General features: G+C 39.8%; 1 protein-coding gene across 5 annotated transcripts in view; it reads right to left on the bottom strand.

The window, feature by feature from the left end:
- Positions 1-604: 604 nt before the first annotated feature.
- The window catches only part of nrcama (neuronal cell adhesion molecule a), a 52588-nt gene continuing 35044 nt past the window's right edge, over positions 605-18148 (bottom strand). The window contains exons 4-29 of one of the 5 annotated variants that reach the window (XM_062444038.1): positions 17389-17494; positions 16656-16849; positions 16236-16358; positions 15851-16021; positions 15310-15370; positions 14267-14374; positions 13761-13945; positions 13167-13298; positions 12873-13016; positions 12545-12656; positions 12217-12383; positions 11765-11912; positions 11538-11662; positions 11163-11192; positions 10236-10337; positions 9719-9916; positions 9551-9621; positions 8893-9118; positions 8637-8752; positions 7081-7291; positions 6305-6424; positions 5880-6056; positions 3063-3194; positions 2887-2965; positions 2187-2198; positions 605-1191 (exon numbers count right to left, since the gene is read on the bottom strand). In XM_062444038.1, the coding sequence (XP_062300022.1) occupies positions 957-1191; positions 2187-2198; positions 2887-2965; positions 3063-3194; positions 5880-6056; positions 6305-6424; positions 7081-7291; positions 8637-8752; positions 8893-9118; positions 9551-9621; positions 9719-9916; positions 10236-10337; positions 11163-11192; positions 11538-11662; positions 11765-11912; positions 12217-12383; positions 12545-12656; positions 12873-13016; positions 13167-13298; positions 13761-13945; positions 14267-14374; positions 15310-15370; positions 15851-16021; positions 16236-16358; positions 16656-16849; positions 17389-17494 (3485 nt within the window). In that variant the 3' untranslated portion in view covers positions 605-956. Of the gene's footprint in view, positions 1192-2186; positions 2199-2886; positions 2966-3062; positions 3195-5595; positions 5608-5870; positions 6057-6304; positions 6425-7080; positions 7292-8636; positions 8753-8892; positions 9119-9550; positions 9622-9718; positions 9917-10235; positions 10338-11162; positions 11193-11537; positions 11663-11764; positions 11913-12216; positions 12384-12544; positions 12657-12872; positions 13017-13166; positions 13299-13760; positions 13946-14266; positions 14375-15309; positions 15371-15833; positions 16022-16235; positions 16359-16655; positions 16850-17388; positions 17495-17853; positions 17872-18148 lie in introns of all 5 variants that reach the window. The other 4 variants (XM_062444043.1, XM_062444042.1, XM_062444040.1 and 1 more) reach the window with 4 other exon arrangements.

Here is an 18148-nt window from a genome sequence, read left to right as displayed (position 1 = left end):
CTAGCCGGGTTTCCAATAACTACAAATGGACATCCTTGACCTTAAATAGTCAATATAGCTTTCTTCTTATTCTATTACATATGTACAAACAGTTCATTTGTCTCAAAAAGACATATGCTATCTTCTACTTTGAGTCACACATTTCACAGCAGTGTCCAGAAAGACACTGCTGCTATTTTTTTTTCTATATACCATACGCCATATAACACTTTTGGACCACTGAAAAAGAAAAAAGAAAATGGCATACCCAGTTGCTAGTAGGCGTGCACCATACAGTATACAGTCTGAAAACGCAGCTCACCTCTGCAACAAATAGCAAATCTGACCATGGTACAATGCTTACAATGATTTACTCCATGCAGATGTTTATGAATGTGACTCAATGCAAATTTGCCTGCCTGCGGGTCATGTACTTTGATAAAATATATATTTGGATACATAATGTTTCTTATAGAAATGTTTGCAAAGGATATCGAATGGCACAAACACACATAAACTTAGCCTCACTCTGCTCTGCTCAGTCTGAGTGGTAAAACATCTGGTACATTCCTTCTGCTTTTCTATATTGCTTTCTCTCTTCTTCCCTCTTCTCAGAGTCCTCACATCCCTCATTTTACACCTTCTTTCAGTGGTCATGGGCGATGTGGTGTCCGTCTTAGCCATGTTGAGTGTCTGTGTGTCGATCAGGAAGAGGTCACAGTGTGACAAGAGCTTTTTTGGTGGGCGTGGGGGGGTCCAGGGCAGCGGGTGTGGAGATGAGGGTGTGTCAGCAGTCTTGGTGACAGGTAGCCATGGCGATAGCCACCTAAGTGACAGCCACCATGGTAAAGAAAGGTGTCCATAACAACTGTCACCTTAGCAACTGTCACCACAGAGCTGAGCTCCCATGGTCACAATTGCAAAGGTGACAAGGAGTGGCCATAGCAACCCGTTGCAGCTAGGCCATGGCCCCTTTGTTAGACAAATGAGTTCATGGCGTTAACAGGCGACGGGGCCTCTGAACTCTCGTTTCCTTCATGTGTGTCTTTTTCCTTCTTGCCGCTGTACTGACCGATGAAGGACCCGTCCTCATTGAACTGTCCATCCCCGCCCTCCCCGTAGTCCACCAGGCTGTCATCACTCTCGTCACGGCGCACCGTCCCATTGGACGGCGTCCGGCTACCCTTCAGCGGCTTGTGGTCCTCTGTGTCACTGTAAGGGGTGGAGAAGATTGTTGGAAAGGTTATTCAGAAAATGATTTGTTTGGAGTTTGTTAAACTTCCTCTGCAGTGGTCAGAAACCCTAAAAGGACACTCTTAGTAATCTGGCTTTTCCACTGCACAAGTGTAGCCTGCTTATAGTGTACGTAATTGAATTATGTATTGCTGATTGGTCCGGCTAAGGTGCACAACAAATGCGCTAATAGGGCCTCTGTGACCCTTGCACCATCATCATCCTGATATAAACATATACACAACTGCTCACTATATTAGTGGGTTCTCACAATGCACAATAAGAATAGAAAGCCTAGTACATTATACTTCATGGTACTTGTAAAGTGGAGCAGCTCAGGTACATCTATAGCACATAATTATCTATAGTGTTAGTGCTGTGGTGGTATAGGCTAGTCATTAGATCCAAGGTTAGTAACCACTGCTAAAGGGAAATTTGCAAACGCGTGCTTTTCAGGCCTTTGCAATACTGTACCTGCATTTGAATGCAATTCCTGAAATCACTTCAGTCAATATGCTTTCCATGCATTAATCAAAAATGCAAACAAACAGTCTCATTTTCCTAAGATAAAGTCTGTTACCATCCTTTCTGTATGTTTCATCCATTTAATCCATCCCCCTGTTCTCTACTGTGCAAGCTCTACAGTCCAGATCATACATTTCCACTGTATTTTCAAGCTCAATGCATTTGTATTTAAAAGAAAATGAAGGAAGCCAGAGTAGAGTTAGAAGCAGTTATTTTTTAGCTTTGAATTTTAGTGATAATGTTGTAACTGTGGTTATGGTGGTGACTATATCGAGTATGATGACACAGTAAGTCGGATCAGTTGATGTGCGTTTTTTTTTTACCAGCGCCTTTCATTTCACTTAAGTCAGAAACATAGCAAAGGCAAACCTCTAGTCAGCCTGAGATGTACTAGGTATACACTATAGGTTATAGGAATTGCATGCTTGTTTAACCACATCTCATCTTACCTCTCCATAGACCTAAACGCCCCCCAAAAACAAAGATAAAAATGGAAGGACACATGAAAAACTATTCACGGGCCACAATGGGTGTATTCTTTTTATGCACTTATTGTTTTAGACACGGACAAAACAAAGCATGCATATGGAAACATTTAAAGCACAAAGACATTCACACATTGTGTTAAAAAAAAACCATCACAGCAACATTAAACTTTTAGTCCTCTAAATTCCTGAGAAGCCTTACTCATAATATCTTCGGTATGAGGTCAAAAGATGAAAACAGATTTTTTTTTTTAAGACCAAAAAAACAAAACTATGTCACCTCAATGACATTTGCTTTATGATAGCTTTCAAAATGGTTAATAGCCCACAATTTGTGATTTAGCAGGAGATGAGATTACTTGTTAAAATGGGCAAATTGTTTATTGTAGAAAGCTTTTGTCGATTAGATTGGCCAGTTTGCAGATGAGTTGGTCGTTACATGGGTCAACACGGAGTAGTGTGGATTTTGCCTTGCCTCTATGGATTGTTTGGTAATGGAGTCTGGTGGGGAGAGTGTCTCTGCAGCCTCGTAAAATGTTCTACATACAAACAGTCAAGTCAGACACAATGAGGGGAAATGAAGTAAAAATAAATCTTACACACTATGCTATGCTTCTAGCACAGACATGTTAGGCTTCTGGGAATGTTATGTGTTCTCTCTAACCTGTATTCTCCAAATGTCCCATCATCCTCCTTCATTGGCTGGATCTCTGGGTCTTGGTGAGCATCTTCTTTCTCTTTCACTGTAGATTACAAAAGGTTTTCTTTTTCAAATTTCCATCCATTCATGTGACCAACCTTGATATTTCTGTACATACTGGTACTGATAAGTACTGGTACCTGGATATTTGCCACCCTTGTTCCTCTTGATGAAGCACACTATGAGGAGGACCAAGATGAGGAGAGCTATGGCACACATCAGGCCAATAAACCAGCCCTGGGTGGCAATGTCTACCTGACGGCTAGGTACAGCTGGACACACACACGCACACATGACACACCGAGAAAGAGGTCGGGAGAGAAAGATAAAGACAAGATAAGCATAATGGTTGGTACAAATCTCATTCCATGCTACTTAAAATGATGAAATCTGTATTCTTCATGCTGAGAAACACTGAAAGCAGCAGAGATTAACAGAGGCTGGAGACACTGAAATGTAATTTTTAAATGGGTTAATATACAATGATTGTTTAGGCACAATTAATAACAAAAAGACAGAAAAACAAACAGTAAAATAATGGACCTTTTAGTAATGATTTTTCATGACATGCATCAGACCAACATGATGGCAACTTCCAACTATGTTACTGTGTATTCATGTATGAATGTTACACTGCTGCTCTGATGAGACAGTACAGACGGCGAATGGGGGGAAAAAAACGAGACAAAAAATAAATACAAAGACCATCTATTCTGAGGCATGCCGCCTCACCTGGCACTGTAACCAACACCTCGTCAGTGCTGTGAACCGTTGGGTCAGCTGGGTCTCTAGCTACCACACGCACCCTATAGATCGTCGCCGGCTTTAAACCTTTTATCATATGAGAGTGAGAACCATTTACCAACTCCTTTTTCCAGTCCTCTTTACCTGAAATCAGAGTTGCGAATGGAGAGGAATGAGATCCAGGAGAAAAGAGGTTTTTGGAAAAAAGTAATTATTGATGATCTTTTAACACTAGTTTTGAAGGTTACAAAATAGATCGAGATTTTGTGTCAGCAAAACATTTTACATAGTATATAGTGGTAGTACAATAGTATAGGTGACTGCGAATACAAAGTGAAGCCTTACTGTTTTCTACAATATATTCCACATATACATTCTTATGATGTCCAAAGTATTCCCAATTTATCACCGCACCGTCCTCCGATACAGATGTGTTAACCGTTCCAAATGCGGGCCCTACAGAAGGCGCTGAGCATACGAGAGAAAAAATGTTTTTTTTAAATTCAAAAATGCAAAAATTTACCAATTTTACAAAGCAACCTAATTTCCTTATCTAAAACACCATAATATAAAATAGAAAACCCTTTTAAATATTGCAAAGGAGCAAAATTAAAAATAAATAGATAAATAAATCAAAAATAAATAGGAATAAACATCTCCATGATAACATTGCAGTGTGTAGGATAAAGCTGGTGTCTAAAAATCTACTACAATTAATTCCTTTGAATTTTAGGTTGAATACCCAAATATATAATAAAAAAAGAAAACATTTCACCAGCTACTGTAACTTGAGGTCTTCCAGCAGTCAAATTCAAGTCAGGAATGAAAAAGAACCTCCATGTCTGTTCAACCAGTTAGAGGATAGTAGAATAACATACTGCTGGTCAGAGCCTACATTTTCAAGGATTTGGCTTTTAACTGTTTGCTGTCTCAACCAGCATGACATTTTAAGAACGCCTTCAGGCTATACATTATATGGCTACACAGTTTTTGCTTCATGACAAAAAAAGAAGGTGTAGCATCAGATCCTGCCACAATATAGAAAACACATTGGTTACATACACTGCCACAAAAATGTCCATCTCAAGAAGGATTTACAGCTCAAGTTAGGCAACAGAAATCCAACAGAAACCAACTTTTCTTTTAACTTTTCTTTTGTTGAGATGGACCATTTTTGCAGTACTGATTTCTTAATAGAGAATTAGGGAGATAGTAGGGGACACGGGGAGTGCTTGTACCCTTGTGAAACGGGGGATGCGGAGACTGAGTGATGTGGGAGGTTGTGTGAGGGGGCTCTGTGGGGCCTGAAAGAACATGGACAAAAGTGAGACAACACACATACACAGCGCAATAGACCACATACAGTAGAGCAAGCTGCAGAGCCAGTGTTGAGAAAGGTGCTTCCGACATGCTGGGTTAAAATAGACTGCAAAGCTTCTCAATCCTGAAATTCTATTGACCAACTTCAAGCACTGCAACATGCATATTATTTATTTCAAATCCATTTCCACTTAATTTCGAACACACAATCCATCAGTATAAAGCATCCGCAGATACAAAAGCTATTAGTATTGAACTGAAACAAACACATTCACAAGCATCATGCATGAGGCTTCTAGTGAAAACATGTCCATCTGAAGAAGGTAAAGCACGGCTAATTTTAATATACTAAAATAAAATATATGAAATTATGTTACAGTAAATGCAGCCTATTCTATCAGAATAGGACACAAGCCTGATTGCTTGTGGATGCCATGGAAGTCTGTCAGCTATTTATCCACATGGGAAGTTTTCAGGCATGCTAACTTAGTAACATGCAGGGATAATAAAAGTTGAAAAAAAAGAAGACAAAATCAATGCTAAACTCTGTTTCTAATATCGGATGGTATGAACAACATGCAGGTGCTTCCATTGGCAAACTTGGGTTACCTTTGCCCGCCTCTACAGTGGGCTTAGTACGAGCTTCAGAGAGAAGAAAAAAGAGAAACAGAGATAGAGGGGATATAAGATGTTGAGTGAGGAATGCAGTAAGGCCGCATGGTTGTAATTTTCAGCTCACAGGCATCCCTAATACCTGTCAGGGCGCTGTGATTCTGACCCTTGCACTCCTTATTTGGGGTGATTTAACGCTGCTGATATAAGACTGTGACCTTTTCTTCCTATTTGCCTTTATGGATAAAGCTAAAGTGTAAGTTAATGTACACAGGACTCACTTGTGTCAATGATTGTAAAGCCCTCTTCTGTGATGGAGGGACCAGAGCCTTTGTTTGTCTTTGCACTTAAATAAAACTTGTACAGCATGCTGGAGTTCAGGTTGCTCAGGGTAACAGTGGTCTCATTGGCGAGAAGGTTCATGATCTTGGGCGGTCCCAGTTCATTGGTGCTGTTTACTGCAGAGACTGGGACAAAAGAGAAAAGTGAATGATTAAAATAAAGAAAGAGGTTGATGAGGAAATTAAAAAAGGAGTCGTATGTGGAAAGTGAAAGAAGAAATAGCTGAAGTTTGGAAGAGAGATATCGTGTTTTATGAAAAAACTCATTGTGCTAAACATATAGTTTCTCCTATATGCACAAATACCACAGAAACAACATTGTGAAGAACACAAGAGGCAGTCTGTGAAGCAGCTGGTAAGCCTACCTGGTTGGTATTTTAGTATGTATCCAGAGAGGCGTCCATTGATGCTCAGTGGTGCGCCCCATGACAGAGTGAGGGAGTCCAAACTAGGTTCAACGTTCAGGAAAGCAGGTTGTCCTGGGACTGAAAACAAAACCAGAACCAGCAGTCAACAGTGGGGATGTGTCATACTGGATAGGGCTCCTCCATGTCATTGTTGGGGGTCGTTTAAGTAGATGGGGGTTAGCAGGCTGTGGCTGTGGCATTACAAGGTGGTTGCTGGGTTGTACTGTTGCTGCCTGTTTGCTAAATTGTTTAGGAAGTTTTCTTTGGATTCTCTGAGCGGTTGCTAGGATTTTGTAGGTAGTGGCTAAGGGGATTCTGGGTAGGTCTGAGTGAGTACTGCTGGGGTGTTGTCACAGAAATGGCTTGCATAGGAGAAGCAACCATAGTATTTGTAATGGGCATTAAAAAAGAAGTTTGGTAATCTATTTTACATTTGGGGGTAGTTTTAAAGTTCAGTATGACTCAGTTGTATAATTTAGAGTTCAGTGGGAGTAGACATGTAACTTAATTCATTTATTTTTATTGAAGAAGAAAATCCAGCTTTATTGCAAATGATCTGAAAACCTGTGCCAAAGTTGTAGGAGGATTACTTTGGCAGAAACATGGTGGCAGAATAATTCACTGACATAACATGCAAGATGACAAACTTCCAAGGCAAGAAAATTATCCATTTCTCAAATGCGTGAAGTTATAGGCCTGCAAGACAACTATGTCAAGTCAACTTTTATACACACCTCCCTCAGGTGTCTCAAATTTCTTGTCAGTGCTAGGAGGCCCTTCTGCCTTGCTATTAAGGACTCTGATGCGGATGTTGTAGAGGCTGTACGGCTGGAGGCCTGGCAGACGTCCCTCGCTGCGGTTCCCACTGAACGTCAAAACCTGCTCCTCCTGCTCTGTCTCCTCCGTTTCTGTCTCCAGCAAACCCCGTTCACGACGGTAGTAAACCTGTATGAAACACAGCGAGAGTTAACGTTCATCTGTCTCGTGCAATCATTGTCGGCTTTATTGGGTAAACCTATACGATCTAATGCAATCCAATTCATTCTAATTTTAGAAAAAAGTAGATTTTCAGTTTTTGATGACACTGACAGGTGTTTATTATTGAGGCCAAGTGGGTGGTGGTGCTGTACTGGAGTACATTATACTTTTTTTTTTTTTTTTAAAGGTGTTTTTAGATTTTGACCCATTCATGTATGTAATTGGGGCACGAAAAGTGCGGAAAGTAAAGAGAAAAGTGCAAAGTTCCAGGCAAAAGAACAACATTTTTGAGAAACTCAAGTTCTAGAAAATGTTGTACTACTTGGTTTGTACAAGGATCCTAATTGGAAAATACTGTGTAAATAGTCTTAAGACTGCTTATCTGCCCCTCTTGCATTTGCAGTAATAGCACTACTAAGTGTCCTTCTCATTTATTTTATTTTATTTTATTTACTTAAAAAGAGGAAATTGACATACATGCCATTTTGAGTCTTTGGTTAAGATGTTTTTTTTTCCTAGTGCATTTTGAAGCACACATGTTGACTAGAATACTGTGTACTTAAGATTGGTTAAGTCTGACTTCTACATTTTAGGTTGGCAACAACATTAGCCTTTAGTAAATAGACATGTAGCATGGTTGCAATGTTACTCTGACTTCTGTCTTCACAGTGCAGCAGGAATGAGGGACTATTGGGGAGGAGCTGGATAAAACACTGTGTTTCACTTTGTTTTGTAGATTTTCATACTAGTACATTCGACAGTGACCAAGTAAGCTAGGTCAAGCTTATTTAATGCCACCCTATGAAACAACATTTCCCAAAAACGGGACAAACGTGCAAACATCCTCGAAGAAAATTCAGCAACAACACATTTTTTTCTCTTCCAACAACTGCAATTTAACACATATCCTTCGGCACAGATTTTACAGAATAATCAAAGGCACGGCCTTAATATAGGCATTGCAAAATGGCTGACTCCCCGTCAATTATCCAATGAGGAGTAGACACATAGTTGGCCAACCTCTAAAGAAGCTCTTCCTCCCAACACAGATGCCAAAATAACTCACCAAAATGCCAAAATGTTCACTCATCTTCTAAATTAGATTATTATTGTCATTTTATATAGTTATTTTAATTTCCCTATATTGTTTGACTGTATTTACGGTGTGTATTATATAGCCTTTTTCTTCAAACTTTTATGTTGACATTTCTGTGATGGAGGTGCAACTTCCTGAGAGGCAATGTGTGTTTCTACTGCTCATTGGATGAATGATAAAGAATTGTAATAGAAATAACCATGTGCCAGAACATACCTTGTAACCCTGTAGTTTGCCTCTGACTGAGGTGGGAACTACAGGCTCCCAGTGAACTTCTGCTACCGTGCTGTTGTGAACCATGACCTTCACGCTGTCAGGAGCAGACAAAGGAGCTGCAGAGCAATGAGGAAGAGAAACAGTTCAAGAAACAAGACCTAGCTTCAAGAGTGCTGCCTGACACTATACATTTACCTCTCCCTGACCTACTGCATGTTCATGAAAAACATTTTTGGGTTCAGATTCAATCATTTACCATCTTCTCCAGAGTATCCAATCGTCACTCCAGGCTCTGGTCCATTGCCGTAATCGTTTGAAGCTTGAACCTTGATCTCAAAGGGCACGTAGGTGGGAGTTCCGGTCACGACACACTGGGAAACGTTGGCCACAGTCCTTGAGGACCACTCCTGATCCACACCCTTCTGTCTCCAGTGCACTTTGTACTCCAGACCAGGCCCATTGGCCTGAAATCCTGTAAGTGGCTAAACAGAGTTTCTTTTTAAAATTTTATCGGTTGCTGAAAAGTAAAACTGCAGTATTGTGACTTGGTTGTGGTGAATGTGGTGAAAAAAAAGATCACTCCAGCACAAAAAATTAGGATTAGGGATGTTTTGGAGTATCTTGATCTAATGCTTGAACTTATACTGATGGATGTATTTTGTATAGGCATGAGAGTGCAGTATATTCGATCCAGAGTACAAGGAAGATTGAGAAAATGTGATATATTTTTTAAGTCTAAAATGGCTGCAGGAACAAAAGTAACTATTACATGCAGTCAATGTGCACAACTTCATGTACAAAATGGGACTTGAATTAGGCTACTTGTTAACTCAAACAATCAAATAGGGTTAGGGTTAGGGTTTAGGGTTAGGGTTAGGGTTAGTTGTTAACTCAAACAATCAAATATTGCTTACTGTCCACGAAATGACCAAGTTGTCAGCCTCTGTTCCTTCTCCCTGAACATCTGATGGATTTTCATCAGGAGCTTGGAAAACCAAAGAATCAGGGTTCAGTGTTATGAATATTTGCAGTAAATTTCTACTATAATCTTTTTTTTTTTGGAGGGTGACCATGACCATTACCTGCAGGATTGGTTCTGTATTGGCGTGATGCCTGGCTAGGCTGGCTGAAGCCGACCTGGTTCTCAGCCAGCACTCTGAAGGTGTAGTAGACATACGGGGAGAGGTTGAGCTGTGCTGTGGTGCTTGTACCATCAACCTCTGTCAGGTTGATCCAAACACCTGGCTGGTGTAGCAGATCCTCATATTGGATCAAAAACTCTGAGGAAGATAAGGGAAAAGAGGATTCCAGGTTTAAGACTTTAAGACTGTTGCAGAGTAAACCTAAATCCAAAGAAACCGGGCAGACATTTCGTACTTATGATTTATGTTTGTGGAGAGTGGTTATGCAAACCGCCAATTTCCCTTACAGAATATAACAATTCACCAATTCACAAACTCATTTTAAAATTGTGGAATAATTCATAATGTGTTTCTGACGTCAGCAACTGCAGAAATGTCAAATTTCTAATTTAGAAGCTGTAAAATGGAGCTTTGTTCTTGCCAAACAACTGGGCACCATAGTTAAAACATGGCATACTCTGTGTGGGACTGTTGTTTTCGTCTCCAGGGATCCAGCTGAGCTGAACAGTCCTCTCTGTCTGGTCAGTCAATTCCAGATCAGTCGGAGGGTCAGGTTGCTCTGCAAACAGAAGAAGCAGCTCAGGACCAAAAAAAAAAGAGAACTGCTCGTTTGCTGTCGATCACATCTAGTGCTTACTGATGTGATACGTGACATTCAAGGTTTTGTAGTGTTTTCTTAATTAAATATTTCTACAGTAAAGGAGATTGTACAATAAAAGTACTACTTTGATGCAGACAGAAACTTTTGAGCACAATATTGGCTTATCTTGTCAGTTTTTGATCCATATAAATAACTATTTGCCTGAAGCAAACAGTCAAGTGTGTTTAACATTTTGGTGCATAAATAAAGCAATTAAAGCAAGTTTTTGTTTTTTTTCTTTTTTTAACCTATACACTTACTTAATGACTGTAAAAGTTCTTTGTAACCATTGTGGGCAAATCAGCACTAAATGTTCATCCAGTGATATCTTTTTTCAATAATAGACCTTTATAGTATTAGACTTTTATAGTGTTGTGTTATTTTGTGCTATCAAACATTTTAAAGCAACCCACATCCACCGGGTGCTTTCACTTCTGGATGATTAGACCTCAAGTTAAAGCTGGGCAGTGCCCAAGATGTCTAATTAGGTGGATTAAGTGAAAACACCTGTGTGAGTGTGCAGGGGCTGTGTATTTAACAATGAAATAAAACTCTTAAAATTCCATAAATGAAACTAATATATATGAAATATCTGTACATGAAACAAAACACAACTAGTATCATAGGTAGAATAGAAAAAATAAATATTAGACAAAATAAAAGCTATGGGATCTACAGAGTTAATGGCCGTGTGAAGAAAAATTAAAGTTACAAAATGCTACACTGTGGACAGCGTTTGTTTACCGTAGACAATAGCTGGAGTAGGAGTAGCCTCTGAGACAGCACGAAGCAAGAGTAGAGTACAAGAGGAGGTTAGTATTAGTGACAGAAAAGCAGCAGAAAAAGCAGAAAAGCAGGAAAATTACTCTGGTGATGTGACTTAAAGTTAAAATAGAACTGACGCCTGCTGTGGTCAATCTACAAGAAAATACCAAAAGAGTGTTTTCAATCTGACAATTTAGAATAGAATGAAAGGAGAAAAATGCAGCCAGTGCTGAGTTTGAAACATTAATATATTTGGCTGTAGGTTGAGATAGTTTACCATGTTACACTATTTCTATAAAAGAGCGTCAAAAGGCTAAGTGCACATACACCTTTGCACATAAGGTGTGAACATACCAACAACAGTCAGCATGGCACTGGCTGAGTCCTGGTCCAGGGTGGTGTTCATGATGCAGGTGTAAGTGCCCTCATCCTCCTCTATCACATCCTTGATAATAAGACTGTCTGTGTCCACTTCAAACCTGATAACAGAGTTATCCTCATTATTCCTATCATGTTTTTTAATGTAAATAACAAGTTCATCTCTGATTCAATATATGAGTCAAAGCTCTTGGACATTGTACCTCTCATCATCAGGCAGCTCCCCATTGTCTTTGAGCCAGATCATTGTTGGGATGAGGGATGGGTCGTGTTTGACTTTACACTCAAACTCAGCGCTCATGCCTCTCTGCACCACCTTGTACTCTGGCTGCTTCAGGATTCGGGTGGGTTCTGGAAGAGAAAGTTTATGTTATTAATAAATCCTTTATATGGATAGCCACATGATGGCCTAATGCCTCAAGAAACCTAACATCTCTTTTATGAGCTGAAGCAAATGGGACTGCCAATTGAAGGTTTATTTGATACTAATTTTGTATGAATATAACTTTCAACTATAGTGGTTAGTAATAAATTTTATGCTTTTTAATACATCTACTTATTTAGTATTTGGCAATATCCCCCATTTTAGTACGGTGCTCATGTATCCATTGTTACCCTAACTGGTGAAATAGGTTGTGAAAGGTCCATATCTGACCTTTAACCTCCAGGTAGACATGGTTCTCTTTGATGCCTAAGTTGTTGGTGGCAATGCAGGTGTACTTTCCACTGTTAAGTGGCTGGGCCACATGGATCTCCAAAGTACCATTCTCATGAATCACATATGGGTCATCATTCTTAATGCTGGTCTGAATGTCTTTGAACCTGCATGGAAACCGCAAACAAGACAGTAGTTTTATTTTTTAACAAAGTCGTTATCTGATAACTATTTGTTCAAAATGCAGCATTTAAAAAAACATGGTCCAACATGGTTTTGAAACTCATTTTACAAAAAAAAAATTTATTCAGAGTCATGTCACTCTTACCATGTGATAGTTGGTATTGGTGAGCCAAAGGAGGCACAGTGTAGTAAGGCAGGGCTGTTGGTGATGACCTGGTACACTCTGTTGGGTGGAGTGAGTACTCTTGGTGGCTCAGCTATGAGAAGAAGCACAACAGTATCTTGACCAGTGCTGTCTGGCCTGTATATTCATATACATTTCCAGCTAAACAGATTGCTGGATTAAATAGAAAGTTGAAATGATGCTGGATTGAGCGTGCTCGTAACTTGCCAAACTGCTTTTTATCCACATAGTGAATACCTGTAAAAAAATAAATTGTTAAAGGCCATTTTTAATTGATGTTTTTACTTACCAAGAACATTGACAAAAGCATTAGCCATCAGGTAGCCAAATTCATTGGATGCGTTACACTGGTAGACAGCACTTGACCCTTGCTGCACGTTGCTGAGTATAACAGTGTCATCCTCCACCTTGCGGCTGCGGTCCTCAGGTGCATCTATCGTATGACCAGAGACAGGATGTTTAGTCCAAATGATATTTAAACCATCTATTTTTGTAGTTTGAGGTTTTGAACTGCTCCAGTGGAATTCTGCAGTCAGCAATGAAGTATGTTTTATTTTTTAAAGTATGGTCTTGTTTTACTCACTTTCTATGGAGACTCCATTGACAAACCAGCTAATCTTCGGTTTGGGTTCTCCACCGACTCGACAAGTCAGGATGCCAGTCTCATTTGGAGCGAGGATCAGGTTCCTGGGAGCACTGACCCAGAAAGGGGACGCTGCGGACGACGAACAAGAATGAAGATGAGAAGAGTGAAATTCTTAAGAATGGTACAAAGAAAACTGGTTTTCTTTTAAAGCAAAAAAAGAAAAAGGAACTTTGCTAGCTGTTTGCTACTTGATTTAAGGATGCAGAAATATTTGAATCAATGTAACTGCACTGTAGATTGGGCAAGATACGTTTTTAGGTGTCAGTTTAAGCTGATTCACTAAAAAACCCATTAACCCTTAATCTAATGACTGTGTAATTTTACTATGAACAATCCCACTGTGAATCAACACCCAGGTCTACAGGTTTGAGTCTCAACACATCAGCAGACCAAAACAAGACTGACTAAATTGAAACTGATGGTCAAACTTGAATTAAACTTTAAACTCCAAAATAACATTTTCATGTAATCAAAGAAGCAAATAACTCCATGGCAACACTAGAGTGAAAAAAGCTGATTTGAAGTGCATACCTTTGACAGTAACCTTGATGATGTGGTGTGCAGTGCCCAGTTTATTTTTGGCTGTACAGCGGTAGTCGCCACCATCAGCTTCATTCACATCAGAAATCTTCAGCGTTTTTTGGAAGTTATGGAAAGTTATCCTGCTGCTCGGCAGCTCACCTCCGTCCTTCTGCCAGGTCATCTCTGGAGTGGGCCTGTTGTGAAAACAATTATAACAGGATGTTTTTGTGTGCTATTCCTGCATTTTGCTCTGTGCTATTTTAAGATTTATTGATGAGCTGGCAATTTCTTATTAAGCACATAATGTAATACGAACAAAACACTTCTATGAATATCCTAAGCTAATCTAGCAGTCCTGGGGGCATAACAGCATGCCGTACGTACAAGAAAGCCAGCTTGATTGTATTTAAATCAGCAACTGTAATAGCTAGACCACTGCCAGAAGTTAGATTACACTGTAGGTAATTACTTTTTCCCATAACTTATGAAAACTAAACACAAAGATGTTAACTTACAAGCCCTCAGCGATGCATTCCAGCTCCAGAGTCTCCCCTTTCAGAACCATCTTGGTGCTGGTTGCACCCAGAGGTGTCATGAAACCAGGACGGCGCTCCCCCACTGGGCTGTCTGAACACATGAAGACACAACACCAAATCAGAACTTGAAGGCTGCTGTTGCTACAGTGTTACCCCGTAAGAGTTTAAAAAGTAAAGCCATGAGCTCTGAGGACCAGTCATATTCTATTTAAGGACAGAGTCAAATATAGTCATGAATAAAGTGATCTGAAGTGATCTTAAAGGGAGCAGAGAGGAAGGAAGATGAGTGAGTGGTGACCATACACAATGTAATAGAAAGACCCTTCACTTAATGTATGGTATGAGTAGTATCTAAGAGAAAATACGGAGCAAGTGGAATCTCCCTGAAAGATGTAGCTATCAGTTTGTTGCTATGACAAGGTAGCAGTTCCTCACAGAGAACAACCCCCCCCCCCCAGCCGCACATACAGTACGAACGCACATCACCTATCAGAAGTTCCTTATGGAAGAATGAACATCCTCCACTTCAGAGAGTGGAAGAAGACCAATGCCATCATGCCAAGCGTTGAGGCATGCTTAATATCTGGCCATCTTGGGTAATCATTATGGGTGTGCTTGATGGAGCAGATGATGAATTTGTGATTCAATTATACTGTATATGGATTTATGATTTCAGGGGAGATGCAGTTGACTGACATTTAATGCTATGTGTGATCTTTTTTTATTTTTAGAACATGCTAGTCTATAATATATACATGTAATATTGTATCATGCATTATAGTTGAGCCAGTTTATTTATATGACCCTCTATACTTAACCCTTATTTTAAATACCCTACAAAGAGCTAACCCCTGATGAAAAAAGGGAAACCAGATAATGATTTTATGTTAATATATTCACACCGGGTAGGGGATTGAGGCTGAGTTATAGGTGAGTGTGTATGCCAGGTATGGTTAGGCCAAGGAGTAAAAACAGGGCTGGGTTTACACTGAGGGGACTGAACGGGAATAAACCAGCAGCACTCACCACTATAGAAATCAGTGACATTGTATAAAGCAGCCAGAGTCTCATTCATTGTATCCACTGTAATGTAACAGAAAAGCATAAGCATGCAAGAGAAAACAGGCAAATTCTATCATTTACAATGGCTATTTCTCCAGGTGTATTAAAAATGCATTAGCTTTTTCATTGAAAAATGTGTTTCTGCAAATATTTATTTAAAAAGTAAGTAATGTTATGTTACACTACTGTGACATTGAGATATGGCCATTGTAAAATACTTCTAGAAGCCCAAAAGCTAAGGAAAGGTAGAAAGCAGGAAGAACAGCAACAACAATTAATCTAAGACTAAGACAGTTTTATAAAAGCAATTTAGTTATTTAACTACAAAACATAATCCTGTTTTAAAAACATCTGTGAAATAAAAGTGATTATAAAATGGAAAATGTCAGTTTAGCATTAATCATAAGAAATTACTGAAAGTGTGTTATATTATCTGAAGTGAAAAAATGAATCTAATCAACTGAGGAGTTTCTTATCAACCTGCTGAGTGTCTTGACTTACTTTCCAGCACGGAGACTGAGATGGGCTGTTTCTGCTGGATGGTTTGTGTATGGGGGAAGCGGGCGTAGCAGATGTAGTCACTTCTGGTGTCTTCTGGGAGAACATTGGAGAAGTACAAGTCTCCGTTCAGTGCCTGGGACACTCGTAAATCCAGCGGAAGCTTCTGGAAATCTGAATGATGTGGAGAGAAAGAGGACAGAAATGGAAACCCAAAGAATTGGCGTACAAGCAATTCAAGCAAGTTAGTAGAGCCGTTGGGATTCATTTTATCATCTCCATTATATGCACTCTAACACCCAAAAGGAACAAAATGTGTCTTGTGTTGTCCTATCGGATGGAACATGGGCCCTTTTCTTGAAGATATATACATATAGAAATGACTCACTATTGTCCATCCAAAATATGACGGGTGGGGGCAGCCCAGCAGGGGGTCGGCACTGCAGCACGAGGGAGATCCCCATCTGCACTGTGATGGCCTCATTTCTCTCTTTCGACCACAAGGGGGACCCTGAGAGTCACAAACATCAAACAAAGGCTTTGAAGGCTTCCAAGAACTTAGGATAGTGTGAAAAAACCCCAACTTATTCTCATAAAAGTGAGAAGACAGCAGTTGGAAAGTAGAAACCAGGAGTCAGCGTTTTGTTGTTTTAAGAGTTCAATAACAAAATGAACTTTACAAGTATATTTAACTATGCTGCTGAGTTTGAGGTGTGAAACATTTATTATACTGTAGCTGCAGCTCAATACATTAGGGATAATTTAATTTTTTTATAATGTAAATGAGGTATAATAACAAAAGTCTTACTGGACTGCCTAATGACAATGTTGTTGGATACAGCTGTGCCGTGCTCGTTGTGAGCTGTACACTGGTATGTTCCCTCGTAAGCCTCAGCCTTTTCCCCACTGATGTCAATGACCAGAGTTCCTGAACCAGGCTTCATCAGAACTTTGGAGTCTTTCTCGACATCAAAGTGGCTCCCATTTCGTGTCCATGAAAAGCTAGGATCAAAAAAAGCAAACATTTTTACTGTATTTTCCAGGCTAGAAGCCATGAGGAAATTTACCAGAAAAAAAAAAAAGACAGTATATCGTTAAGAGCCATGCAGACTGATTTGAATCACTGATTTCAGAGCAGGGGGGAGTTTCGACTGATTCTAACTCATCAACTACAACTGTGTCTAATTCACTCTGCCAGGTGTGTTTCTTAGCCGACTGGTCCCCATGACAACAGTCGTGGTGATTCATATTTCCAGAATGCTCCAGGTTAAGTTGCCCTCAAGAACAGATCTATAATTTCACAAAGAGGACAATAAAACTGACAAGAGGTCGGTTTGCTCTTCTTGACTACTAAAACTCTCAGCGAGCCGTCAAGTGATGTTTATCTTCGGCATATTTTCAGCACTTTTGTCTCTCAAGTACATCAGTGAAATATACTGGAATAATATTTAACAGGTGTGAAATCTTGCACAGTTTTGGCCGATCATTGGACATGTTCTGATAAACAAGCTAGACAACAAGTTTGAGATGATATTTCTCACCTGGGATGAGGCTTCCCCTTGGCCTCACAGTTGATGACGATGTTCTCCCGTGGATCAAAGATGTAATCCTTTGGGGACTGTAGCGTTATGGTGGGGGGTTGGGGCACTGGAAAAACATGAATAGAAGCATAGTTCACATACAGTGCAATGTAAACAAAGTGTACTGGAGCTTAGAAATGTCCAAGCAAGGATATGCATGCAACAAGGATTCACAATCGGTCAAACTTGACAATCAAGTGGAACACCATCTGGGGCCGAAACACTCTCAAACAGGGCCCTGATCTAATGACAAACAACTTACCATTTCACGAACCGACACAAGCGCCACTCCAAAACAAGCAAGTCACTTCATGCGTTAACACTGTGTTGAGATAATTGCATGCACATCTAACATTAATCAAACCCACACAAAAACATGTTAAAACAAGTTTTAAGAGCAAAAACTCCACACTAGAGCCAACTTACATCCTTCCAGTACTTTAGCTTTTTGTCCACCATGACACGCCGAACCACAGTAACAGAATATTAAGGAAAGGTGTTAGTTTTTGCAGGGAGTAAACCACAGGATCAGGTGAAATAGTTGCACTTTTCAAGTACTTTGAAGCATTTTATTGAGCCTGCCCAAAGTTTGGCATAGATGAGTTTTTCAACCTTTTAGAGAATACATCATTAGTTTCGGATTTGTCAGGCAGGTGCAATCAATGCCAAAAAAGTAGTTGAAGTTATTCAATTTCACACATGATGTGCGAAATACGGGTAG

Source organism: Scomber scombrus, chromosome 22 (genome assembly GCF_963691925.1).
Source record: "Scomber scombrus chromosome 22, fScoSco1.1, whole genome shotgun sequence".
NCBI lineage: Eukaryota > Metazoa > Chordata > Actinopteri > Scombriformes > Scombridae > Scomber > Scomber scombrus.
This window is presented reverse-complemented; position numbering and strand designations above follow the sequence as displayed.